This window comes from Myotis myotis, unplaced genomic scaffold, assembly GCF_014108235.1.
Source record: "Myotis myotis isolate mMyoMyo1 unplaced genomic scaffold, mMyoMyo1.p scaffold_m19_p_42, whole genome shotgun sequence".
NCBI classification, from domain to species: domain Eukaryota; kingdom Metazoa; phylum Chordata; class Mammalia; order Chiroptera; family Vespertilionidae; genus Myotis; species Myotis myotis.
In genome coordinates, this window is record NW_023416349.1 from 1,662,383 (window position 1) to 1,689,877 (window position 27,495).

Here is a 27,495-nt window from a genome sequence, read left to right on the forward strand (position 1 = left end):
TTAGCTCTAATCCCTTGGCAGGGCCAGACCAAATGTTTTGCAGGTCTTAAATGGGGTCAAAGACCCCACCTTGATCTAAACAGTTGATAAATGGCAATAATGATCCCATCCTACTGGTATTGATGGTATTGTCAATGGTGCCATTGGAAACCTTCTTCTAAAAAGAGTATGAAAATGCAAAATATATAGAATATTTCAAGCAATCTCAACAACCAATGAATTGAATGACTTGCCATATTGAACATTTCCTATGACTCAGGGTCTTTTCATGTATAAATTTTCTCTTTATTATTCTGCCCAATTTTTGATGTGTTCTTTTGCCTTTACCTCAGTGTTAAGAGTTCTGATGGTGTCCCTCTATCTGTCCTAGGTACCACCTTCCCTGAATCCTGTCTGTATGTAAGAACAACTTCTCCCGGGGATAAGCCACACAAAAATAAAGGACATCATTTTCGTTGTCCATTCAGGAACAAGGGAACAGGGTCCAGTGTATGACTGTGTCCTGGTCTCCTGTGGAGTCATGTAGACATTGGGATGGGGGAGGGGGCGGCTAGGGAAGGTGATATGGGGAGCAGGGCTGGTTGTTGAGTCAGGAAGTGGGAGTGTGAATACATCTTCCATCACTCAGTCCCACAAGGCAGCTGCCTCACGCTGTGGAGGACAAGCATCATGAACACATTCAGGTCAGTGGCTGTAACTGGTGACATTCTCAAAGCCCACTTCATGCTCACGGTGTCCCACAGACTCCCCACCACCAAGTCCTCCCCTCTGCCCACCCCTCCCCACGTCACGGTCTCCCCTTTAGAAGCCGAGAGAGACACATCAGAGCCCTGGCTGCTGTCACTGCCTGGCAGGAGGGACACACGAGGACGGGATCAGAACCCTAGGACAGGAAACTAAGGAGGAACTTTGGGGGTGAGGACCCCATGGGCTCATGAATGCTCTGTCCCAGGGACTCAGGGGTCACCTCTCCATACTCACTGGCAGCCTGAGCGTAGCTCCCTCCTTTAGCACCTGTGAGAAGAAAAGATCCTGTGAGAGACCAGGGAAGAGGCAGAGCCATGAGGTCCTAAAGGAAGCCCTAGTCCTGGGCCCCAGAGAAGTTTCCAGAACCCTGTTTATAGACCCAGGGCAGGACCAGGAAACCTGAGGGAAGTGCATGTGTGGGGACTGGACCCACTGCCCTTCTGGAGGTCTGTGCTCAGCAGAGACCTGCCCTCTGACTTGGGGCTGCTGGGAAGGGGGTCCCCACCACCAGCATCATCAGGTGATAAGTGGGTCCCCCATTATCCCACGGGCCTCACTACAGAGTGTGAGCACAGAACCCACACTGGCCAGCACACACGTGGGGAGGGTGCTTCCCATGAATGAGGCGGGACACACGTCTACCTGGGCTTGATCCCCCAGTGGGACAGATACTCAGACCCCACCCTTGCCCACCTGAGCGCCTCCTCCCCCACATCACAGCTCCAGCCACGGCTCCCAGAAGAACCAGGCCCCCAGCGATGCCCATGATGATGAAGATGAAGGTGTGAGAAGGCGGCTCTGGGAGGAGAAGGGAAGGGAGGGTGAGGGCCTTGACCCCAGGCCTCAGCCCCGACCCCACTGAGGTCCCCCAGGGCCCCTGCTGCCCTGAGAAGAGGCTCTGTGCCCACGGCCCCTCCTCACCCCATCTCAGGGTCAGGGGCTCGGGCAGCCCCTCGTGCTGCACATGGCACGTGTATCTCTGCTCCTCTCCAGGGGGCACCCCCACGGCCGCCCACTTCTGGAAGGTGCCGTCCCCCGAAGGCCTGGTCTCCACCAGCTCCATGTCCTGGGTCTGGTCCTCCCCGTCACGCTGCCAGGTCAGGCTGATGTCCGCAGGGTAGAAGCCCAGCGCCCAGCACCTCAGGGTGACCTCACGCTCAGAGACGGGGTGGTGGGTCACGTGTGCCTTTGGAGGGTCTGAGGGGAGGGGAGAAAATGCAGGAACTTTGCATCCGCCATGGATACTCCAGCAGCACCCACGTGACCATCCTGAGAATGGACAGCCACCTGGGGTGGGGGAGGGAGCACACAGCCCACACATCAGCCTGGACAGAGGCACCTGGAAGGACCTCCTAGTCTTTAGAAAGTTCTAGAATCAGAGAGACACAGCCCAGGGCAGGAGGCAGGTCTCTGAGGGGAGAAAAGGGATTTGTGGTCCTGACCTGGGTGGAGGCCACGTGACTCAGAAAAGCTGGGGTGAGGCCTTAGACACAGTGGGTGTGGGCAGCGCACAAGGCCTGAGAGAGAAGGTCCCCGTGGGTTCCAATAGCTGATGGGCTATTTCAGGGGGGGTCTCCCTGCACCCCAGGAGAACCTGCACTCCTAACTGTCCTTTATAGGAGGGTGGCCCTCTGGTACCTGACCTGGAGATCCAGGGGGGCTCCCTCCCTGACCCCAAGGAGGGGTGTCTGACACTGACCCCCTGTCCTGTCTCCTTGTAGGAACCCCAGTTCTGGGGAGAGGGGGCGATCTCAGGGCCCTTGGTACCTGCGCGCTGCAGGGTCTCCTTCCCTTTTTCCAGGTAAAGGCGGAGCCACTGCATGCACTCCCCCTCCAGGTAGTTACTCCTACGCTCATGGAAACGGGTAGCCTCCCACTTGCTCTTGGTGATCTGAGCCGCCATGTCGGCCGCGGTCCAGGAGCGCAGGTCCTCGTTCAGGGCGATGTAGTCGGCGCCGTCGTAGGCCCACTGACTGTACCCGCGGAGGAGGCGCCCATCTGGTCCCATGTCGCAGCCAAGCATGCACTGGAAGGTGTGAGACCCTGACCCCGCCCCGCGGTCAGCCCCGCCCCGCGGTCAGCCCCGCCCCGCGGTCAACCCCGCCTCGAGGGCATCCGGGCCGGAGCGCAGCCTTCCTCCTCCCCCGCCCCCTCCCGCCCTGCCCGCCCCGCGGGGACTGAATCTAAAACTGAAAGTGACTTCGGGTCAAAGTCCCCTCGGGCTCCTCCCGGGTGGGAGCCGGACGTGTCAGCCCCTTGGGGTGACGCTCGGACCCGAACCCTCGGGGCGACCCCGGCCCGTCCGTGGGGAGGGGGGTCGTGAGGGGGCCGGCGCGCGGCTCACCGTCCTCGCTCTGGTTGTAGTAGCCGCGCAGGATGTTGAGGTTCCGTCGGTAATTCTGTACGTTCGTCTTGCTGGTCTCCGTCTCCTCCTCCCAATACCCCGGGTACACCTCCTCCACCCACGGCTGCTGCATCCACGGCGCCCGCGGCTCCATCCTCGGATTCGGGGCGTCGCTGTCGAACCGCACAAACTGCGTGTCGTCCACGTAGCCGACGGCGAAGAAGCGGGGCTCCCCGCGGCCGGGTCGGGTCACCGCGGTGCGGAAATACCTCAGGGAGTGGGGGCCTGGGGGGCGGACGGGGGGCAGGGCCGGGGCTGGACACGCGCCTTCCCGGCCCCGCGCCCCCGCCGGGTCCCCTCGCTGCTCCCCGCCCCGCCGCCCCCTCCGACCCCGCACTCACCGGCCCAGCTGGGGGTCAGGACCAGCGCCCCCGAGAGCAGCAGGAGGAGGGTGGGGGGGCTCAGGACCCGCATCCTCGGCGTCGGGGGGACCATCTGAGTCCCCGCGCTTCTGCAGAGGGCTTACAACTGGGAGCCGCGGGGACGCTGATTGGCTGCTCTGGAACCGCTCAGCCAATGGAAGTGAGAAGTGGGGCCGCGTCAGGAGTCTCCAGGACGGAGGCGCCAACACAGGTTGGGAGAGGAGAAGTGAAACCCAGGTCAATGTGGAGCCCGCACCCTGAGCATCCCCGACCCAGACTCTGTCCCTGCGGAGCCCTGAGCGCAGGCCTGGGCCCTGGGACTCGGTCCTGCCCCTCCTCCCGCGCGGGGCGCCCGTCACCCTGTCCCCGAGGCCTGGCCCGGGCGCTGTGCTGTTCAGGGACTTTCCAAGGTTTTGGTGTCACCATCTCTGTGCGGCCTCACACACAGGCAGGCGCCCAGAGAACCTTGTGTGTGTGGTGACGTCATCATAGTGACCCTCACGGATCACACAGGGTGAGACAGTTATTAATCCACGTCGCCTGCTCACTGCCTGTGAGATGGTAACAGGAGTCATGTTTTTAAAAAGTATATTTTATATTGATTTCAGAGAAGAAGGGAGAGGGAAAGAGAGAGAGAGAGAGAGAGAGAGAGAGAGAGAGAGAGAGAGAGAGAGAGAAACATCAATGATGAAAGAGAACCATTGATGGGCTGCCTCCTTCACACCCTAACTGGGGATGGAACCCTGACAACGAGGTGAGCTGTGACCTCCTGGTTTATAGGTCAATGTTCCACCACCGAGGCCGCTGGCTGGGGGATATTGAATAGTTCCTGTTCTGTTCTGTCACCGTCCCCAGGGCTGTCTCGCTGGGTGGCTCTGGTCCTCATGCAGGTGATGTAAAGTGATGCTTTGTGTCTCTAAGTCCCAGAGACCTTCCGGTGCTGATGCATTTAATGACGTCATCAAAGCTAACAGGTGTTGCTGTTCCCACAGAGCCCCCTAGAAAAGCTGTCAGCACTGGGGAGCGGTCTGGCTCACGTGGTGGGACACACCTGTTCCAACATTCTGGTTTTCTCTTGGGGGCTGACATTGTATCAGGACAACAGGACTGTCAGTTGTCAGCTGCCAGGTGATATTTCCTGAAGGGAGAAGCTCACGTTCATGTTTGAGAAAGTGTGAGCCAGTTCACCAAATCTCAGCAATCCCAGTGTCTGTGTCATCCATTCTGTAACATAAACATGGGCCAGGCCGGTGTGGCTCAGTGGCTGAGCATTGACCTATGACCCAGGAGGCCAGGGTTCTATTCCTGGTGAGGTACCTGCAGGGTTGCAGGCTCCATCCCCGGTGGGGGGCGTGCAGGAGGCAGCCCATCAATGTTTCTCTCCCACCATTGATGTTTCTGTCCCTCTCCCTTCCTCCTGAAATCAATGGAAATATATTAAAAATGAAAAGAGAGGGTTGGCTGGAAGCGGCTGCGGAAAGGAGGGGGAAGGGAGAGGGGGAGCCGCGGGACCGCTGTGAAGGCCCCGGAGGCCCTGCGAGGTCCTGGGCGCCTGCGCAGTCGCTGTGCCCGGGCCCCGCGGCCCCAGCGATGACCTGATGGGAACACGCGGGGCCCACCGGCCGTGTCCGAGTGAAGAGGACGCGTGGGCAGCCGGGCGCAGGGCGGGGGAGGGGGGCGCTCCCCTGGGGGTTCCTCCCGCACCTGGCGTCTGGGACGCGGCCCCCCTGACTCTGAGGCGGGTCCCCATCAAAGGAGGCTCCCGGTCCGTCGGTGGGGGCCTTCCCTTCCCTCAGGAGTTAATAGGACGTGACGCGGGGCCACCTTCCCAGGGCTCAGCCCAGGTCCCCCCAGTCCCGAGCACTCCTCCTGGCGCTGGACTGGAGGGACCCGGGAAGGAGCGCGCTTCCCACACAGAGCCCGCACCTCCCAGCGCTTCTCTCCCTCCCGGGGCGGGGCTCCCGCAGCCGCACCCGCAGCCCGCGGGGGACGGGGGTGTGCCGGCGACCCCCGGCCGGGCCCCAGGACGCGGTGCTGGCCCCCCACCTTCCAGGGAGACTCCCAGTGGCCACTCCCAGGGCCCCTGCCCAGGAGGCCCCGCCGTCCGGCCCCCAGCCCTGGGCTGAGACCTGGAGCTGGGCGGCCACCGCCCCTCGCTGGGGGCCGCAGGCAGGAGGAGGCGGGTGGGGGCAGCGGCGGCCATGGCGGCCGGAAGGTGGCCGCTTCCCCACCTGGGACCTGGCCGCCCGCCACCGGGGAGGCCTGGGCGGCAGCGGCGGCGGCAGGGGGCGCGGTGAGCGGCCCAGCGTGTCCCCGCGGCCCGCCCTGGTCCCTCCGCGCCTGTCCCAGGACAGCCTGGCGCCGTCACAGTGAGGAGGGCGAGGAGGGCAGAGAGCAGCCCGGCAGGTCTGCGCCGTGTGCACCGCGCACAGCAGGACGCATGGCGGCCCCGGGGCCCAGAAGGGGGAGGCCCTCCCTGAGCAGGTGACCCCTGAACCCGAATCGCCTCCGGGTGCGGCCAGACGTGGCGTCTCTCCCAGCCGAGCTCACCCAGCAGATCGGTCCCCGCCGCCGCCCCCAGTGCCAGGAGGAGGGCGCCCCCTCTGAGCAGCCAGAGCGGGTGACAGGCCCCCATGTGCGTCCCCAGGGCCCAGCTCAGGGCCTGCCCTGTCCGCGCGGGCACCGGCCCCGGGTCCTGCTGCGGCGCCTCCGGCCTCCTGCTCCGGACACACCGGCTCTCAGCGGCGGCGCCGGCACCCGCTCCTCCACCAGCGACCCCAGAGGGAGCCGGACGGACAGTCGCGTCCCCCCTGCTGCCAAGGACACCTGCCGGGACTGGGCTCCGAACGTCAGGGAGAGCGACATGAATGCCACGGCGGTCGACGTGTGCGCCCCTGCCCGCCGCGTCGTGTGGAAGAGCTGGGTCCCCAAGGAGAAGCCGCCTGAGGGCGACACCCGCACCCCCTTCCTCAGTGTCGGGGGGGGGGGCAGTGGGCGGCAGCCATGATGGGCGTGGAGTGCAACTGTGAAACAGGCCGCCATGACTGCGAGGCTGGTCCGCAGCCCAGGCCCCCCAGCCACCCCCACCCAGCCCTCCATGCGGCCTCACACTCCCCCTCCTGTCACCCACCCACCCACCATCTTGGTCACGAGCTGTTGTCTGTCCCACCCCTGAGCCCGGTCCCAGTGGGCTGGGAAGGGCGGCAGTGGTGTGAGCTCTGGTCTCTCTCTCTCTCTCTCTCTCTCTCTCTCTCTCTCTCTCTCTCTCTCTCTCTCTCTCTCTCTCTCTCTCTCTTCTCTCTCTCTCACACACACACACACACACACTCGTGCACAGTCAGGGAGTACTGGCTCCCCTTCTCCTAACCCGGAGCCATTGTCTCCCATTCCCCTCAACCAGGTGGGGCAGGGGAGGGGTAGGCAGGGCAGTCCTCTGCGCCACCCTTCCCAGCAGCCCCATGGGACTGGCAGGCGCCCGGGGTGCTCGGGACCCTCTTGCCACCCCCTCCCAGTGCTTCCATGTTTCCCAAAGCACCTTCCTGTCTCCTTGGTCTGTCCCTGCCCCTGGGGCTGGGGTGGGCCAGGCTGTGGGGACCCTCCTGTGACAGGTGAGGAAACCTGGGCTCAGAGACATTGCACGATGGATCTCAACCCCTCTAAGGGGGCAGGCGGTGGTGCGCCCAGCACCCTTCCCCCCCCCCCCCCCCGACCCTGTACTCAGCCTCTCTTCCCATCAGGCCCCTCAGACCTGAGTGGGGCAGGTCCTGGGTGAGGGGCACAGACCCAGAGTCTCTGAGGGGAGGGGGAGAGGTTTGGGGGCTCACAGGTGCGTGTGTGTGTGTGTGTGTGTGTGTGAATGTGGGGAAGTTTTGTTTTAAAATAAGCGAAGAGAAGAGAGGCAGTGGGACCAGGGGAGTAGGCTGGCTGCTGCTGCCCTTTTGTCCCTCCCCACTCCATCCCACGGCAGGGCTCCCAGCGCCCATCCCCTGCTCATACTTTTTAAAACATTGTTTTTGCTCTTAAAATATCTATACTAATAAAAGGTAATATGCTAATTAGACTGGACGTCTTCCGGACATCCTTCTGGACAAAGCCACTGTGGCAGGAGCTGAGGCAGAGGCTGTTAGAGGCAATCGGGCCGGCAGAGGAGAGCAGTTAGGGGTGATCAGGCAGGCAGGGGAGAGTGGTTTAGGGCTGATCAGAAAGGCAGGCAGAGTGGTTAGGGATGATCAAGCAGGCAGGCAGGTGAGCGGTTAGGAGCCAGTGGTCCCAGATTGCGAGAGGGATGTCCGACTGTCGGTTTCGGCCCAATTTCTGTGTGATCGGGTCTAAACCGGCATTTGGATATCCCCTGAAAGGTCCTGGATTGGAGAGGGTGCAGGTCAGGCTGAGGGGCCCCCCTCCCCCCCCACACACACCGTGCATGAATTTTGTGCACCAGGCCTCTAGTTAAATATAAGATTCCTTCTATTTTCAAACCAATGGGACTATGTCTGATGTGCCCTTTGGTCCCTGGGGGCCGGGGAAGGTAGGATGGGGTGAGGGGTGCGGGAGTAGCTGGATGTGTGGGTGCATGGAGAGTATGGGTGCACGTTTCCAAGGTGGGGCCCAGGCCCAGGCATTGCCTGGGCTGCATGTGAAGGGTCCCCCTGGTCTTGGCCTGTTGGCAGAGCCCAGCTCCTGGGGACAGGGCAGGACCCCCTGCCTCTATTAGCAGCTGTTTGCTGGGTTTTCTCTCTAACCCTCCTCTCTGTAGCCTCCTCCAGTGTCAGTGATTTTGTTGAGTTTCACATGTGAAACAGAGGGTTGTTTTTTTTTTCCTTTTTTGCTCCCCACCCCCCTGTGCTGCTGGGTGTCATGTGACATGTTTTGTCCCCTTTTCCTTGTCTCTCTCCTCACCTCTCTTTTCACCTCTGATCCCCTTCTGAGTCTGACAGCCTATGGCTCCCAGAGGCAGGAGCTGCTAGAGGTGGTGGGGGTGGGGTGGGGTGGTGGGGCTATCCCAATGGACCCTTGGAATCTGACCTGGAGGCCTCACCCACCTCTGTAGCCCCCTGTTGCCCCCACAGGCCTGTGGGAAGGGGGTCCCTCCAGCAACGGTTTGTGGAGTTGGAGGTGGAGGTGCTCCATCAGGCTGTGACCCTGGCCCTCCCCTCTCTGGCCTGAGTGTGAGTGTGTGTGTGTGTGTGGGGGGGGAGGCAAAGGTTTGAGGGGGAGTTGACACCCCGGCTATAGCACAAGCGCCATAGTCGCACCTCCCCTGCCCCTCATCCTAGCCTTGACACTCTACTTTAGCGTCACCCCAAAGCACACTGTCCTGGTCACTTGGTGGGCTCCAGGGGCCACAGAGGGCTGGGCTGGGGTTCCAGGCAGCCCCCAAGGAAGCAGGAGTCTCCAGCTACTCCCCCTCCCAGGCCTCAGCTGGGGACCAGCTCCTGGGACTGGTGTCCTCTCCCTCCCCAGCCTTTTCTCTGGGCAGATCCCTGCCCGGCCCCTCCCTGCCTTGTCCTCAGGCCGGGCTGGCCCTGTCCTTGCTCCAGACCCTGCAGCTCTGGGGTGGGTGGCAGAACCCTTGTTTCAGGGACCCCGGAGGTGCCCCTGGCTCCAGGGGACTGTGTGTTGGTTGGGGGGGGGGGTGAGCGGGAGGGGGGAGGGAATTCCTCACCAGGGGAGCCAAAGACAGGGCTGTGCCTTACCCCAGGAGCCACCCCTGTGCCCATCCCCCCTCCCTTCAGGTGGCCTGCTGCTCTTCCTCCCCTTCTGCCCCTCCCCCAGCCTGGCTCTGGGCTGCAGGGTTCCCACCCCCACCTGGGCAGCCAGGAAGGAGCACGAATGGAGAATCACCAACACAACTCCCCCCCCCCCTCCCCCGCTCCAGCCTGTAAGGGAGCCTCACATTCAAGACTGTAAGGGGAGGAGCCACTGGGAAAGGTGAACAAGACATCAGTGACACTGATGAGGATGAACTAAAGGCCTTTGTAAGAAAACAAATAAATAAATAAAATAAAATAAAATAAATAAAATGCGGCTCGTGACCTACTGTCACTCACATGGCTTTGCGGCCCCCCATGTGTGTCCCTGGGGCTGTGGGTGGGTGGTTAGTGGCTGGGAGGCCAGGTCCCACCCTCAGGAATGAAAAGGGCTCCAGGTGCAGCCGCCTCCAGGGAGGCTTCAGCCCTGGGACACGTGGGGGAGCCTCTCAGGCTGAGTGAGTGAGCTGCCCTCCCTCCCGCCAGGACCTGCTGAGGGCGGGATCGAATGTCCTCTAAGCTTTGGGGGAAATGATGGGGCAGAGGCCATGCGCTCAGAAAAGTGCCTTCTTCCCGAGCCCAGGCCCCTGCTGGCCACGCCCAGGATTTAACAAGACCCGACTTGCGCCTGGCCAATCGGCAGGGCCCACAGCCGGCTCCCTTCCCCTCACTATTCTCACGGGTGGCACTCGGTTTCCGGTCGCTGCGTCGACTGGAGGCCCGGGTCGGGTTAGCTAACTCAATAAAGGACCTTCTGCTTTTGCATCGGACTGACTCCCTGGCATGGTTTCTTGGGGATCTTGAATTCTGGGCATAACATTTTGGGGGCTCGTCCGGGATCCCCAACACCATGAGGGACCCCCAGTCCGGAGGGCCTGACTGACCGCGGTAGGTCTATGTTTTGTTTGTGTCGTGTGTTTTGTTTTGCAGTCAAATGCTCTACCACTGAGCTATACCCCCAGGACGTGTGTTTTGTTTTGTATCTATCCGGTGTGAGCTCACTTCTGAAATCTGTAAATGCCTGTAATAATGATCTGTGTGGATGCGCAGGATCAATAGGTGGGAGGAGCCGGGGGACGCTCCGATCCTCCATCTGAAGAGGGGAAAATTTGCTTCCGCGGAGTCGGAAGGTCTGTAGGAACCCCTCAATCTGAGAAAAGGCGGGTCGCTCCTGCTGGTTGGCGCGCAGCCATCGTCTAGCTTTCGGTTTTTGCTTCCATGGAGTTGGAAGGCTGTACTTTTTTGGGCCCTTTAGTTGTTTGTGTTTCCGTTTTATTTTGTGGACTTGCTGGATTAATAATTTCAAGGAGATTGGGGGAGGCTTTACAGCTCCCTCAGGAATGGGGAAGTTGTTAGGAATTGAATGGATTGTTTAAACTCTGAATAAATGTCTGGTGAAAGTGTGTGAGTGTGGAGGGAGGGGGACTGCCCTCCCCCCTCCTTTGTGTGGCGGTAGGGCGGCCGCCTGAGTGAGGGTCTGTGTAAACAGGTCACCCCCTCCCCAAGTAAATGCGTCTGGGATTTCTATGCACGTGTAAGGAGAAAAGCTGGCTTAAAACTAATGTGCGCACCGTCCGATTTTGGATAGGGTTTTGGGCTAGCGTCTCCTTTCAAATGTGCAGGATAAATCCCAAGCCTAACCCATAATAAAGAACAGTTTTTCCAAAGAGGGGAAAAAAAAAACACAAAAACTGGTCCTTTGTTAATTAAGAAAGCTTTTCTTAATGGAGGGAGGAGATAGTCGCCTCCTGCCTGCAGGAAAATCTTAAAGAATGTCGTCAATTTACATCTGAAAAGACCAGGGAGGCCAAAAAACCTGTCTTGCAAGGCTCGAATGTGGTTCTCCAGAGCCGCTTGAAAGTAAAAAGTAATTTGCCTCATGAAAAATCTAGAAGACAGAATTAAATCTGTTGGTTAAGTATTGAGAAATGAAATCTAGAAAACCCTGCTTTCCTTAAACTAAGGACAATTAAAGGTTATGTCAAAGTCTTTAAAAGGATTTCAGGTAGAAACTGTGGTTTCATACTGATCTTAAAGGGCTCCAGTTACCTTGCCAACTCAGTGTTTGGGAGACCCAGGATATGCCTAAGTTTAACCTAGGTTCTAGATAATGTGTTTACTTAAATATGTATCTTTGTTGTTTAAAATTGTTTAACTAGTGCTAATCACCTAAAAATTAAGGCTAAAAGTTCTAGCTACCTGGAAAGCATGGCCTTGGTGTGATAGGAGGAAAAAGAAATGTTAAATGGATGGTAGACCAGTGAGCTGGGACTGGTCACTAATGGTGAATTGTGAGAAGGGCTGAACGTGGCCTAACTTCTCTTTCCTTGGTACCCCTGAAACGTCAGAGGGTACTTCTGGCCTTGGTTTTCCAATGTGTTTAATCTGTCAATTTTGTTGTTTAGCCGAAATCCTCTTGAATGATTCTTTCCTTCCTCTTTAACTTTTGGGGGATTGTGTGAATGGATTAATGGCTTCTAGATGGCATTCACCATCTCTGAGACTTCCAGAGAGAAGTCAAAACTCGAACTGGCTACACAACTGAAACTGATTTGTTGGTATTTTGTGGTATAAATGTGGACCGTTTCTATCTGGATGAGACATAGGTCAAAAGTCCTGTCCTAGGATGTGAGAAAGGGAGGCCTCCACATCTGTTCCTGTCTGCTCAAGATCCCAAGACTGTAAAGGTACTTGTTCACTAAAAGGGTGTAAATGTTTATTTGATGTTTGTATGTCTACTTGGGTATAATTATTTGTTCATATAAATGTGGAAGTATATTCTGTGCTAGGTTGGGATTTTGGAATTCTGGGGTAGATTTAAAAGGTATTTGTGGCTTTTCTAATCTGATTGGGACATTTAAGGGTGGGGCTCACAGTTCCTCAGGGCAGAGATTCCATGGGCCCTTCCCCCTGCCTGTGCTGAATTAAATAATGCAGGCCAGTCTCATTTAGCTCGCTGGTTAAAGGAAAACAATGGGCCTTAGAATCTGTAAAGGTGGGCGGGAATGAAGCTGGTCTAATGTACTGAAAGGGTTTGGTACCTGTTGCTGCTAGCAAAGGAGGGGCTGATACCCACTTCTAGCACACTCCCTTGAAAGAGGCCTGGTTACTGCTCTGCCAAAAAGGGAACTGGTAGAAAGACAAGAAAGCAGAGCCCTGTAACTGATAAACAGGGTTCCATCAGGACTTTGAAGTTCTCCAAGAGAGGAGGACTCTTTCCTTGAGAGGGCTCCAGAGGGCGCACGAGGACATTTGGTCGCGCCTCCGCGCCATCTATGGGACCAGCCCAACCCCAACTCCTCATCAGCACAGACCAGGAGATTGGGTCTACATCAGAAGGTACTGCTGGGAGACCCTAGAGCCACGTTGGAAGGGTGTGGTGCTGAAGACCCCCACCGCTCTCAAGGTAGACGGCGTCACGACCTGGGTCCATCCGGAAAGACTTCATCACCAAATAGAGCGTCGATCGAGATCCACGCAACCCGCTCAAGCTCAAGCTACGGCGTGCTCGACCTGCGTGATGCTGGTAACATTAAATAGATTTAGATAATGCCTGCGCCTTCATGGACACGGCTCCAAAATGACAAGGACAATTCATAGGATCACATGTCTAGTATCATGTTTTATTGTATTGATATGTTATATTGACCTTTGATTCTTTTGCAGGTTTGACTGTATGTTGGCTGTCCTGGAAGGGAGCGGTGTGGGGTGACCCCCAAAAGTAAAGGGTGTCTAGCTGCCAAGAGGACAAGTGCCCAACTGGGCAGGGAAGGGTGCCCATCAGGTTTTGGTCTCTGTTGAGAGACAGCTAACAGTTGACAGCCTGTAATACTGTCTTGCAGGCCTGAGTCACCTGCCCATGTCAGGGGTAGTAAAGCTGGAAAAAGGCCTGTTTAGATTAGAAAGTCTGAGGCATGGACAACAATTACTGTTTGTTTTAAATCCATGAAAAGAAATTAGCAAGGAAAGTCAGAAACTCTTAGAGTAAATCAGTATGTTTTTCTCCTTATGTAATTCCTCCAAAATCTGGCAATGCTAAGTAAGTACGTTTCTTTGCATAGATTCAGTAAGACTGGTGCCTAGTAGTGGTTTTATTAACGGAAAACTTTGACTGGAGTATCATGTTTTAAAGAGCCCTATCTGAGCTCTAAAGACTTGAAGCCACTAAGAATGCCACGAAGAAAGCCTGGTATCCTGCCTGGGAGCCCTGAAGACGGCTGGCGCTGGAGCGTCAGGCCCATGCCCTACCATCACTGGCGGTTGGTAAGTGTAGAAGGGGAGCAGTAAAGATGCCTCTGCATCCCTGCAGAACCCCCACACACTCTGGGCCGCAACGAGTAGGAGGGCTACTGAGATGGGCCTTAAAGCCTGGAGCATGGGCTCAGGTGGAGTTGCTACAGGTGAGGGATTCACCTAACTCAGCAGATACTGCAGGCAGGCCTGATGGCAGCTGGATGGCTTGGCTTCCTGGCCCTACGGGGCACATTAAGGTTTCAACCATGAATTCAGCAAAGGTAGTCAGTTACCATTCTTGTTGTGTTTATGCAAACATCAGGACAGTAAATAAATTAATCTTTATTTGGCTTTTTAATAGCCATGGAGGAATTTTAAGAAGAAAATCCTATTTCAATAGAGTTGTTAAAGCTAAAATGGTTTCTTTCCCTTCCACGGACCATTTGTTAAGTGTATAAAATAGCTCAGTTGATAGTTCTGTGTGCTCACTACGGGCCCCTAGCGACGGTGAAATAAAAGTGCAGTCCGTCTCATGATTGAGCCGGAAGTTCCAAGACAAGGGGGGAATGATGGGGCAGAGGCCATGCGCTCAGAAAAGTGCCTTCTTCCGAGCCCAGGCCCCTGCTGCCACGCCCAGGATTTAACAAGACCCGACTTGCGCCTGGCCAATCGGCAGGGCCCACAGCCGGCTCCCCTCCCCTCACTATTCTCACGGGTGGCACTCGGTTTCCGGTCGCTGCGTCGACTGGAGGCCCGGGTCGGGTTAGCTAACTCAATAAAGGACCTTCTGCTTTTGCATCGGACTGACTCCCTGGCATGGTTTCTTGGGGATCTTGAATTCTGGGCATAACAGGAAATACCACAAAACAGGAAACGGGTAGCTCTTTCAGGGAAAGAGGAACATTGAAAACCTTTGAAAATACAGTTTAACCACCCCCATGGAGTCAGTAAACATGTCATCTGGAGGTTATTCCCAAGGCCTGTTCCACTCCATTTCACGGTCATGGGAACCAAGGCCTGGCCATTCCTGGGGCTTTCACATGTAGGCGCTGCCTTTTCCTGTGTCTTTGTTTTAAGTGGCTCAAGCTCTCCAAAGCATCTTCTATTTGGGGTCTAATGTCTACTTAACCCTTGTCCTGAGCAGGTAAGGCAGACAGTCACAATTCCATTGTAAACCCTTCTTTCTAGACTTCTCACAGGTTGACAAAGTCTTCCTTTTAAGTAAGCAAATGGAATTCATTGGCTTTTAAAAACACTCAAATAAAAAAATTCACGTTTACCCCCATATTGCTTCACACTGTATGCAGCTGGAATAATCAATTACCTTTTATTTTAGAGTCTTAGATCCTATGATAATTTACAGTTTTTATACTTATGTACGGAAAGCCTTCCCAAGCTCAGCCAACGCGCATGTACCATAATGACATGCCCTCCCCCCTCTGAAGTTTATAGTCACGCGTTTTACTAGAATCTCAAATGCCCGGGTCACACTCAGTGCTCTTCCATGTTATTGTGGTGACTTTTCTTTACTGAGTAACATTTAAAAACTACCACTGGGGTAAGAGCAGAGTGAATAAAGGGCTAAATTATAGTTTAGAAAGTGTCAGAGTGACGGGACAGGCTCCACATTGTCCTGCAAATGTCCTTCCTTTGGAGACGAGGAGCCCCAGGAGCCCTGGCTCCCTCTGAGGGGCCCACCCCTCCCGGCACCCCCTCTCCATCCCCCAGAGGGCAGCACCACTGTTAGGTCGGAGAGAGCCCAGGATCGGATACATGCAGACATGACAAGATAATGGACTTCCCCTGGAATTTCTCACAGATCAAGGTGCCAGACACAGATACCAGCTTCTTCTCCCTGAATTCACATACCCCCACACAGATAAGAACTTCGTCCTGAATATTCCGCCCATTTCCTGCAGCAGAGAATTCCTCAGCTCATGTCCCCGCCCCTCACCCAACCGCAGTATAAAAAAGCGCCCCCCTCCCTGTTGGCGTGAATCCACGTGCCCTGTCCTTGGGGTACGTGGCTCCCCGGGGACGCAGAATAAACCTTTTCCTTTCCTTTCTTTTCTGATTCACTGGACTCTATTTCTTGCGCCGCCTCTTGAGCCATCTAACCTAACAACCACCCAAAACTGCGATGTAGGAACACTTTCTTCTCCACCCTCTTTTTGCTGTAAATTATTATTATTATTATTATGTTGTTGTTGTTGTTGTTAATCCTCACCTGAGGATATTTTTCCATTGATTTTTAGAGAGAGTGGAAGAGAGAGGGAAAGACAGAGAGAAACATCATGTGAGAGAAACACATCGATTGGTTGCCTCCTGCAGGAGCCCTGACCAGGGCCAGGGCTGGGGAGGAGCCTGCAACCGAGGTTTGTCCCCTTGCCAAGATTCAAACCAGGGTCCCTTTGGTCATCAGGCCGATGCTCTGTCCACTGAGCCAACCTGGCCAGGGCCAAGGTGTCACCTTTTTTTTTTTTTTAAATTTCCATCTGACTTTATTTTCAAATACATTTTCTTTTTTAAAAAAACCAATACAGTTTCTGTGGGGATGACAAATATCAGTATTAGGAAATCCAATTATACACAATCTAGAAGCCCGGTGCATGAAATTCGTGCATTCAGGGGTGATACCTCAGCCAGGCCTGCGCAGTCCGGGAGCCCTTGGGGGATGTCTGACTGAGAGTGGGCCTAAGCTGGCAGTCGGACGGAGCCTCTCCTACCACTGCCACTGCGCTCGCCAGCCTCAAGCCCAGCTCAGGGATTCTGGCTGAGCGGTGCTCCCCATGTGGGGGCACACTGATCACCAGGGGGTAGCTCCTGCATTGAGAGTCTGCCCCTTGGTGGTCAGTGTGCATCATAGCAACCAGTCATTCCACTGTTCAGTCAATTTGCAAATTAGCCTTTTATTATATAGGATACTATGTCTAGTTGGGTAGATATATGATGTTTTGGTGACACACATTAGGTGGCGCTCTTTACACAGTGATTATAGAGTAACTACCATGAAGCACAGAACTGTACCAGCCACAGCTGCAGGCCCTGGCCTCTCTGCTGAGCACTTTGGGAAACTGGATGCCCACTCCATGGACCCGACCAGGAAACCTGCTCAGGAGTTCCGCCCTGAAGGGGCAGCTCCCAGAGTCCCTTGCAGCTGACAGATTCCAGGCAAGCACATGGGTGATGAAGTAGTTACAGCCTCACTCACAAAAGCTACCATTTCTCCTTCTAGAAAGAAGCAGGAAGGGAAGGAATTCCTTGAATCCACGCCTGGCCTGTCAGGTGGGAGCGCAGAGGAGGCTGGGAGAGCGGTGGCAGGAGACCCGGCGGGCCACGTGGGCTGGATCCTTCATAATCATGGTTGGCTGCTAAGCACTGGTAGCAAGGTGACTTCCGATTTGTCATCTCAGGTAAATTATAGATAAATGAACAAGGCCCGGAGCCATACAGGAAGATTAATACACGGCGCTTCCAAACTGCACGCAGCAGGCTCACCACACAGGCACCCCGATTTCTTCTTCCCGCGTCTGGCTTGCAGAGCAGCTCCCGTGGCCATTTCCAAACCTCCCTCCCTCCATCTTCGGTCTTCTCTGAGCACTCCGTGTCCCCAAAAGCTCCAGTCCTGTGGCCATCTCTCCCCTTCTTTCGCTTTCACTGCTCCTGCTGCAATTGGTGGCTCCCCCTGTGGGCTCATCCTTTCCAAGATCCTTCTTGCTCCCAGCCAGGACGATGGGCTCATGGGGACAGAAACGCTTGCCCTGCGGAGGCCATTTTTCTGGGATGTTCTCTAAACCCTCAGGGCTGTCAGTGGAGAGACACATCTGGAGAACATCCGTGTCAGGGCAGGAGAGGAAACTCCAGCGACCATCCTCCTCCTGCCCAGCTGTGACCCCCAAAGCCCACTCGGCTTGCTCTCCATCGCCTTTCCTGTCTGCCACCTCGTTCCCACCCACCAGAGGTCCCTGCACCCCTGGGAACCGGTCCTTGTAAGAACCAGTAATGAGCCAGCAAGTCTTGCTACCGGCACCATCACCAACCATCACCTATTTCCTTGGATGACAGCCATTGCTGACCAAGGTCCTGCAGGACGCACGCGAGGCCTGTGGCAGAAGCTCTGCAAAGTACCTTGACCTTCTCAGGTGAAAGATGCTCGGGAGCCGGTCCGACTTCGGCCTCGCTAAGCCCACAAGGCTGGTCCCCTGTGTGAAGCTCCATTCTTGGCAAGAAATGAACAAACCAGGTCACATCCAAAACCTCATCTCAATACAGAGCAGGAAGTTGCAGCTCAGCGCATGAGGAAATAAAGACAGCGATAGTGAGGGTAAGAACGGCCCTGCGACAGGAAGTGTCGGGTGGTAGGACGGGGCACCCCCCAATCAGAGTTCTTGAGTCAGGAAGTGGGAGCGGTAACTCTTCCATCACCCAATACCCACAAGGCAGCTGCCTCCGCTGTCGGACAGCATCATGAACACATTCAGTCAGGGCAGTGGCTGTAACTGGTGACAGTCTCAGAGCCACTCTGCTCACAGTGTCCACAGACGCCCCACAACCCATCCTCCCCGCTGCCCACCCCTCCCCATGGCAGGGTCCCACCGTAGAAGCCAAGAGAAGACACATCAGACCATGGGGCTGTCACTGCCTGGGGGGGACACAAGGATGGGGTCAGAGCCCCAGGGCAGGAGACTAAGGAGGAACTATGGGGGGAGGGGTGTCTCACCTATGGCTCCCGTCTGTACTGTTCCAGGGTCTCAGGGGTCACCCCTCCATACTCACTGGCAGCCTGAGCGTAGCTCCCTCATTTTCCAACTGCGGAGAAAAACCCTGGAGAGACCGGGAAGAGGCAGGACAATGAGGTCCCCAAAGAAGGCCTAGTCCTGGGTCCAGAGAAATGGACAGAACCCTGTTCAGAACCCGGCAGGAGCAGAAACCTGAGGGAAGTGCTGTGAGGGGACTGGACCCACTGCCCTCCCTGGAGTCTGGGCTCACAGGGACCTGCCCTCGACATGGGGCTGCTGGGCACGGGGTCCCACCACCAGCAGCATCAGGTGATAGTGGGTCCATCATTTTCCCACGGGCCTCATACCAGTAAGTGTGAGCACAGAGCCCCAGCGGCCAGCACATGCGTGGGGATGGTGCTCCCCATGAAAGGCAAATACACAACCTCTACATGGCCGAACCCGGGGGACAGGAAAACCAGACCCCACAGATTAAAACTGAACGCCTCCTCCCCACATCACAGCTCCAGACCCAGCTCAACAGGACCAGGCCCCAGTGATCCCATATGATGAGAGGGAAGGTGGTCGAGAAGGCGGCTCAGGGGGAAGAGGGAAGAGAGGGTAGGCCCTGACCCCAGGGATCAGCCCCGACCCACTGGGTCCCCCAAGTCTGTCCCACGGACCCTCATTAACCCACTAGGGTAAGGGGCGGAAGCACCCCCTCGTCATCACAGTGCCACGGTTTCGTGCTCCGCTCCAGGGGACACCATCACGGACCGCCCACTTCTGGAAGGGCCGTCCACCGCAGGACTGTCTCCACCACGTCAATTCCGTGGGTGGTCCTCCCCGTCACGCTGCCAGGTCAGGCTGATGTCCGCAGGGTAAGAGCCCAGCGCCCAGCACCAGGGTGACCTCACGCTCAAATGGGGTGGGGGTCACATGTGCCTTTGGAGGGTCTGAGGGAAGGAGAAAAAGGCAGAAAGCTTGCATATGCCATGGACACTCCAGCACGCTCATGGACCATCCGGAGAGGGACACCACCGGGTGGGGGAGGGGAGCTCACGCAACACACCAGCATGGACAAGCACCTGGAAGAACCCCTATCTTTAGAAAGTTCTAAGAATCAGAGAGACACAGCCCAGGGCAGGAGGCATGTCTCTGAGGGAGAGAAAACTGATTCGGTTCTGACCCGGTGGAGCCAACGTGACTCATAAAAGCTGGTCAGGCCCTCAGACCAGTGGGTGGAGGAGCGCACAAGGCCTGAGAGAGAAGGTCCCGTGGGCCCAGACCAATGCAGGGCCCATGGAAACAGCTGATGGGCATTTCCAGGGGGGTCGCCCTGCACCCCAGAGAGCCGCACCCCAAGGGTCCCCGAGAGGAGGGGGGTCCCGCGTAACCTGAACCTGACACCAGGGGTCTCCCTCCTGACCCAAGGAGAGGTCTGACACGAGCCCCGTCCTGTCGCTTTGTAGGACCCGCACCGGGTAGAGGGGGCGGCCCCCGGGCCCCGGTAACTGCGCGCTGACAGGTCGCCTTCCCTTTTTCCAGGGAAATGCGCCCGCCATGCCTCCCCCTCGAAGTAGCTCCTGTGCTGCTCATGTACCGGCCGCTCCCACTTGCCTGGGTGATATGAGCCGACAATGTAGGCCGCGGGTCCAGGAGGGAAGTCCTCGTTCAGGGCGATGTAGTCGGCGCCATCGTAGGCGTGTTGACTGTACCCCACGAGGAGATGCCCGTCTGGTCCCATGTCACAGCCATACATCCACTGGAGGGTGTGAGACCCTGACCCCCCCGAGTGTCAGCCACCCGCCCGCGCCGCCCCCGGGACTGAATTAACACAAAAGTGAAATCCGGAAAGAGCCTGCAACGAGGTTCGTGCCCGTGGCAGGATTCAACAGGGCCCCCGTGGGTCAGCAGGCAGATGCTCTTCCCACTGAGCAACCCGCAGGGCCAAGTGTCACCTTTTGTTTAAAAATTTCCACTGACTTTAGTTTCAAATACACGTTCGTTCTTTTCTTTTTCTTTTATAAACATACACTTTATCTGGGATGACAAATACCCTAGTAGGAAAACAATTATACAAAAATACTACGTCTATTTGGGTAGATTATTAGGTTTGGGGAAAACACATGAGGTGGCGCGCAGTAAACAAGTGGACTATACAGTACTACCCGGAATCACAGAACGTGATGGCCACAGCTGAGGACCTGGCCGCCCGGCGGAGCACTTTGGGAACTGATGGAACCTGCTCAAGAGTCCCAGCTGAAGGGCGCTCCCAGAGCCCCGGGAGCTGACAGAATGCCAGGCAAGCAGGTGAGTGATGAAGTGTTAAGGCCTCAATCAAAAACCTACATTTCGCCTTCTAGAAAGAAGCAGGAAGGGAAGGAATTCCTTGAATCCACGCCTGGCCTGTCAGGTGGGAGCGCAGAGGAGGCTGGGAGAGCGGTGGCAGGAGACCCGGTGGGCCAGTGGGCTGGCTCCTTCATGACCATGGTTGGCTCCTAAGCACTGGTAGCAAGGTGACTTCCGATTTGTCATCTCAGGTAAATTACAGATAAATGAACAAGGCCCGGGGTTATACAGGAAGATTAATAAACGGCGATTCCGAACTCCTCGCAGCAGGCTCACCACACAGGCACCCCGATTTCTTCTTCCCACGTCTGGCTTGCAGAGCAGCTCCCATGGCCATTTCCAAACCCCCCTCCCTCCATCTTCGGTCTTCGCTGAGCTCTCCGTGTCCCCAAAAGCTCCAGTCCTGTGGCCATCTCTCCCCTTCTTCTGCTTTCACTGCTCCTGCTGCAATTGGCGGCTCCCCCTGTGGGCTCATCCTTCCCAAGATCCTCCTCGCTCCCAGCCAGGACGATGGGCCGATGGGGACAGAAACACTTGCCCTGCGGAGGCCCTTTCTCTGGGGTGTTCTCTAAACCCTCAGGGCTGTTAATGGAGAAACACATCCGGAGAACATCCGTGTCGGGGCAGGAGAGGGGCCTCCAGCCACCATCCTCCTCCTGCCCAGCTGTGCCCCCCAAAGCCCACTCGGCCTGCTGTCCGCCCCCTTCCGTGCCTGCCCCCTCGTCCCCCCGGACCGGAGGTCCCTGCCTCCCTGGGGATGGGTCCTAGTAAGAGCGATGAGGCAGCAGGTCTTGCCACGGGCGCCATCACCACCAGCACCGATTCCCCGGATCGCAGCCACTGCTGACAAAGGCGCTGCAGGACGCCCACGCGGCCTGTGGCAGAAGCTCTGCAAAGGGCCTGGACCTTCTCAGATGGATGGCGCTCGGGAGCCGCTCCCACTCCCGCCTCTCTGAGCCCACGACGCTGGTCCCGTGTCCCAAACTTGGGGACTAGGACTGGCAGTAGGCGGCGGGCGGGGAGGCAAGTGCGCGCCCCCATGTGCTGGGGTCGGTGGGCTCAGCCTCCAGGCACCCCCTGTACCCAAGCTCCGGGGGAGGCTGATGTAGCCGGGCAGGCACCTGGTCAGGGTCTCGCTACTGAATGTGTGACCTAAAGACCAGCACCATCAGCACCAACCCGGTCACTAACTTGGCAGCCCCTGCGTCTCAGCGCCACGTCCAGGCCCCTCCCCCGCACAGGCCCCACTCACTGGTCTCTGAGCCAGAACCAGGCTGTGGGCGCGGGGTGTGTGGTCTGAGGAGACTGCCTAGCCCCAGCTCCACCCTCACTCCTCCTTCCTGTCCCTCCTGCAGCCCCTGCTCCCTGGGGCCTCGTCCACGCTCCAGGCTGTGACTGTCCTGTCTGCTGTCCCCCTCCCACCTGTTCCTCCAGCCTGACCTTCCTCCTCCAGGTCCCCGCACTCAGGGTCCAGCGGCCCCCACACCTCCCCTTCCCTTCCCTTCTCTCCAGGGGAAGGCTTGGCAGCCCCCCACCCCCTCCCCCCCTCCCCACAGGCCCTGCCCCCCCTCCCCGTCTCTGCTGACAACAAGCCCGTCCTCCTACCTGCATGGCACAGCTTTGGGGTGTCCTCCTTCCCTCCTGCTCCCTCCCCAGATTCCCTCGGAAATGCTGTGAATCCATCTGTTCACATGTGCTCAGTGTCCAGCCACTTCCCACTGCTCCCCCCTCACATCCCCGCCCAACCAGCCTCTCTCCCTGGGACACGGGGAAGTGCTGGCTCCATTCTCTGCAGCCCCAGGGGCCCTTCCTCATGGTACTGTTCTCAGCACAACAGCCAGCCTGACTCTTTGATTTATTTTTATTTATTATTTTTTAAAAATATATTTTATTGATTTTTTACAGGGAGGAAGGGAGAGGGATAGGGAACTAGAAACATCAATGAGAGAGAAACATGGATCAGCTGCCTCCTGCAAACCCCCTCCTGGGGATGTGCCCGAAACCCAGGTACATGCCCTTGACCAGAATCGAACCGGGGACCCTTCAGTCCGCAGGTAAATGGTCTATCCACTGAGCGAAACCAGTTAGGGCATGACCCTTTTATTTTTAAAAAATGTATTTTTATTGATTTGAGAGAGAGGAAGGGAGAGGGAGATAGAAACATCAATGATGTGAGTGGATTATTGATCGGCTGCCTCCTGCAGGCCCCACATTGGGGATCAAGCCTGCAACCCAGGCATGTGCCCTGACCGATGGAAAAATAAAAGTCAATGGAAAAATATCCTGGGTGAGAACCAACAAACAAAAAAAGCCATCTTCCCTCCCCCACAAGCACAGTGGACCCCTCCCCCACAGCGCTCACCATTCTAGCACAGAGGCCTCACTGGCTCTGGGGAGAGGGTGCAGCTTGTCTCTGCGATAGAACATACGCTCTGGGAGGCCGGCAGCGTGGCCTGCTCTAAGCTCCCTGAGGTGGAGCCGCCTCACTTCCTGTGCCTCACAGGCCTTCTGGGCTTTTCACTGGAAGGTGAGGTTTTCCACCAGCAGGTACATTGTGATGCAGGCGACAGTGAGCCTTTTTCACAATGAAGCACACGGTAACTAAGGTGTACGCGGTACTGTTCAGACATGAAACTATTGGATACTGAGGTGACGCCAGTACAGCGTAAGCATAACGTTTATGTACAGGAAGGAGCCAAAGCATCTGAGCCTCGGTGTATGTCGATGTTGGAATTACTGTGGGGCCAGGACCCGGCCTGAAGTACCTCCAAGGTCCCTGTGTGTTCCAGAGGGAACAGTGGTCACACCGTCACAAAGTCCTGGCTGAGGGGTCACCATCAGAGAACCCGTCCCTGTTCCACACACAGCGTCCTCATGGCTGTGGCCCCAGCACAGTTGTCCTGGGGTGGCTGCAGCTCAAGGTGCCTCCAGGGACGTCACTGCACCTCCCACAGCACTGCTCCCCTAAACCTCCAGCAGCCTCCCCTCCCCACATCCTGGGACCCACTGGGGTCAGCACTAGAGGGAAGGACGGGAGAGAGGGCGGCGGGCAGAGCACAGTCCCAGCAGGAGCTGATCTCAGAGGAGGAATCCTGCTCCTGCCAAATCCTCGGAGAGTTCCGGGAAAGACCGAAGAACGATCAGGCCCAGAAGGAGGCAGGAGCAGGAGGAGCCTGAACACCCATCTCCACATGCAGGTCTCCTGTGTGCAGGGGCCCTGGGCCTGTGGGACAATGACAGGCAAAATGCCTCCTGTTGCTATAAGATGGGGACACCCAGAGAAAGAGAACAAAACTCCTACACAAAATAAAAATAAATGTTATTCAGGTAAATTTAAATTGGCTAATTGAGAAAAAAAAACCCTACACAAAAGCAGTAACAGGCATAATATCTACCAAAGCAAACAAACAACAAACACCCAGGAGATGAGGGGGGAGGGTGGGACCCAGGCCTGAGCCCAGGCTGACCTGCCCCAGGAAGGCCTCGCTGTCCAGGGTTCTGGAGATGCGCTGCATTAGGGCACTTGACAAGGCCTGGGGGATGTGAGTCCCTGTGACCACTGGTCCTGGTGGGACAAGGTTCTACTGAGGGACAAGGTCAGAGGAGCAGAGAGGTAACCTGCCTGAGGAGTGGCCACGTCAAAGCCCACGATGCACTGAGCACTGACCAGGCACAGGCCCCAACCACGCTCCTCCTCACAGCCCCTCTGGTCCCCCCCTGGAAAGGGCTCCCCACTGCAAACACATGGGACCTGGGTAGTTCTTGAAGCTTAAATTTATTTCCGCTCAGAAGTTAGGATTTTCCCCTTTAATTCACCAACCCTTCTTGGAAAGAAATGAACAGAGTCACATCCAGAATCACATTTAATACGGGAGCAGGAAGTGTAAGCACAGACCACCAGAAAGTAAAGGTAGAGACAGGGAGGTCCCGAACCAGGAAAGTGTGGGGAGCAGGGCGGGGCCAGCCCCCAATCAGAGGTTCCTGAGTCAGGAAGTGGGAGCGTGAACACATCTTCCATCACTCAGTCCCCACAAGGCAGCTGCCTCACGCTGTGGAGGACAAGCATCACGAACAGATTCAGGTCAGTGGCTGTAACTGGTGACATTCTCAGAGTCCACTTCATGCTCACAGTGTCCCACAGACTCCCCACCACCCAGTCCTCCCCTCTGCCCACCCCTCCCCACGGCAGGGTCTCACCTTTAGAAGCCGAGAGAGACACATCAGAGCCCTGGGCACTGTCACTGACTGAGGGGGACACACAAGGATGGGGTCAGAGCCCCAGGGCAGGAGACTAAGGAGGAGCTATAGGGGGGTCTCCCATGGCTCCCATCTGCACTGTCCCAAGAACTCAGGGGTCACCCCTCCATACTCACTGGCAGCCTGGGCGTAGCTCCCTCCTTTTCCACCTGCGGGTAGAAAACATCCCGTGAGAGACCAGGGAGGAGGCAGGGCCATGGTACCTAAAGGAAGCCCTAGGCCTGGGCCCCAGAGAAGTTTTTAGAACCCTGTGTATAGACCCAGGGCAGGACCAGGAAACCTGAGGGAAGTGCATGTGTGGGGACAGGACCCACTGCCCTCCTGGAGGTCTGTGCTCAGCGGGGACCTGCCCTCTGACCTGGGGCTGCTGGGAACGGGATCCCCACCACCAGCATCATCAGGTGATAAGTGGGTCCCTCATTTTCCCACGGGCCTCACTACAGAGTAAGTGTGAGCACAGAGCCCCACACTGGCCATCACACGCGTGAGGAGGGTGCTTCCCATGAAGGAGGCGGGACACACGTCTACCTGGGCATGAACCCCCAGTGGGACAGACACTCAGACCCCACCCCTGCCCACCTGAGCGCCTCCTCCCCCACATCACAGCTCCAGCCACAGCTCCCAGCAGAACCAGGCCCCCAGCTATGCCCATGATGATGATGAAGGTGTGAGAAGGCGGGTCTGGAAGGAGAAGGGAAGGAAGCGTGAGGGCCCGGACCCCAGGTCTCAACCCCGACCCCACTGAGGTCCCCCAGGGCCCCTGCTGCCCTGAGAAGAGGCTCTGTGCCCACGGCCCTTCCTCACCCCATCTCAGGGTCAGGGGCTTGGGCAGCCCCTGGTGCTGCACATGGCACGTGTACCGCTGCTCCTCTCCAGGGGGCACCCCCACGGATGCCCACTTCTGGAAGGTGCCGTCCCCCGCAGGCCTGGTCTCCACCAGCTCCATGTCCTGGGTCTGGTCCTCCCCGTCACGCTGCCAGGTCAGGCTGATGTCCGCAGGGTAGAAGCCAAGCGCCCAGCACCTCAGGGTGACCTCATGGGCAGAGACGGGGTGGTGGGTCACGTGTGCCTTTGGAGAGTCTGAGGGGAGAGGAGAAAATGCAGGAACTGTGCATCCGCCATGGGACACTCCAGCAGCGCCCATGTGACCATCCTGAGAGTGGACAGCCACCTGGGGTGGGGGAGGGAGCACACAGCCCACAAACCAGCCTGGACAGAGGCACAGGAGAGGATCTCCTAGTCCTCAGAAAGTTCTAGAAGCAGAGAGACACAACCCAGGGCAGGAGGCCACGTGACTCAGAAAAGCTGGGGTGAGGCCTCAGACACAGTGGGTGTGGGGCAGAGCACAAGGCCTGAGAGAGAAGGTCCCCATGGGTCCCAGAGCCCCTGCAGGGCCCATGGGAACCGTTGATGGGTTACTTTAGGGGGATCTCCATAACCCAGGAGAGCCTGCACCCCAAGCTCTCCCTGAGAGGAGGCGGGGTCCCTCGGGTACCTGACCTGGACATCCAGTGGGGCTCCCTCCCTGACCCAAGGAGGGGTGTCTGACACTGACCCCCTGTCCTGTCTCCTTGTAGGAGCCCCAGCCCCGGGGAGAGGGGGCGGCCCCAGGGCCCCTGGTACCTGCGCGCTGCAGGGTCTCCTTCTCTTTTTCCAGGCACATGAGCAGTGACTTCACACACAGGCCCTCCACGTAGATCCTCAGTCGCTCTACCACACCCGCCGCCTCCCACTTGCGTTGGGTGACCTGAGCCACCATGTTGGCCGCGGTCCAGGAGGTCAGGTCCTCATTCAGGGCGATGTAATCGGCACCGTCATAGGCGTATTGCACGTACCCGCGGAGGAGACGCCCGTCAGGTCCCACATCGCAGCCACACATCCTCTGGAGGATGTGAGACCCTGACCCCGCCCCGAGGTGAGCCCCGCCCCGCGGTCAGCCCCGCCCCACTCGCCCCGCGGGGACTGAATCTAAATCTGAGGATGAAATCGGGTCAAAGTCCCCGTGGGCTCCTCCCGGGTGGGGGCCGAGCGGGTCCCGCCGCCTCGGGGTGACGCTCGAACCCGGACCCTCGGGACGACCCCGGCCCGTCCGTGGGGAGGGGGGTCGTGACGGGCCCGGCGCGCGGCTCACCGTCCTCGCTCTGGTTGTAGTAGCCGCGCAGGGTCTGCAGGTTCCGTCGGAAATTCTGTGCGTTCTTCTTGCTGATCTGCGTCTCTCGGTCCCAATACCCCGGCCTCTCCCGCTCCACCCACGGCTGCTGCATCCACGGCGCCCGCGGCTCCGCTTTCGGAGTCGCCGCGTCGCTGTCGAACCGCACGAACTGCGTGTCGTCCACGTAGCCGACGGAGAGGAAGCGGGGCTCCCCGCGGCCGGGCCGGGACACGGCGGTGAGGAAATACCTCAGGGAGTGGGGGCCTGGGGGGCGGACGGAGGGCAGGGCCGGGGCTGGACACGCGCCTTCCCGGCCCCGCGCCCCCGCCGGGTCCCCTCGCTGCTCCCCGCACCGCCGCCCCCTCCGACCCCGCACTCACCGGCCCAGCTGGGGGTCAGGACCAGCGCCCCCGAGAGCAGCAGGAGGACGGTGGGGGGCCTCACGAACCGCATCCTTGGCGTCGGGGGACCATCTGAGTCCCGGCGCTTCCAAGGTGGAGTTATAACCGGGAGCCGCGGG

The 27,495-nt window shown here is 57.6% G+C and overlaps 1 protein-coding gene and 2 pseudogenes across 14 annotated transcripts; all 3 read right to left on the reverse strand.

Moving 5' to 3' along the window:
- Nucleotides 1-263: 263 nt before the first annotated feature.
- On the reverse strand, nucleotides 264-27,495 carry LOC118655161 (patr class I histocompatibility antigen, B-2 alpha chain-like). Of its 14 annotated transcripts, none has more exons than XM_036306665.1 (8): nucleotides 27,356-27,495; nucleotides 26,955-27,239; nucleotides 26,447-26,722; nucleotides 25,628-25,903; nucleotides 1,436-1,545; nucleotides 982-1,009; nucleotides 800-847; nucleotides 264-651 (listed from the first exon to the last, which is right to left on the reverse strand). In XM_036306665.1, exons 1-8 carry the CDS (start codon nucleotides 27,426-27,428, stop codon nucleotides 647-649), a joined length of 1,101 nt encoding a protein of 366 aa, XP_036162558.1. In that variant the 5' UTR covers nucleotides 27,429-27,495; the 3' UTR covers nucleotides 264-646. The 14 variants fall into 14 exon arrangements, with proteins under 14 accessions (XP_036162558.1, XP_036162560.1, XP_036162556.1 ...); XM_036306667.1 differs by lacking the exon at nucleotides 1,436-1,545 and adding an exon at nucleotides 25,398-25,504; XM_036306663.1 differs by lacking the exons at nucleotides 25,628-25,903; nucleotides 26,447-26,722; nucleotides 26,955-27,239; nucleotides 27,356-27,495 and adding exons at nucleotides 1,669-1,944; nucleotides 2,515-2,790; nucleotides 3,092-3,376; nucleotides 3,493-3,646 and having other exon boundaries at nucleotides 982-1,014; nucleotides 1,441-1,545.
- On the reverse strand, nucleotides 16,386-17,816 carry LOC118655188 (annotated as a pseudogene).
- Nucleotides 20,572-21,242, reverse strand: LOC118655198 (annotated as a pseudogene).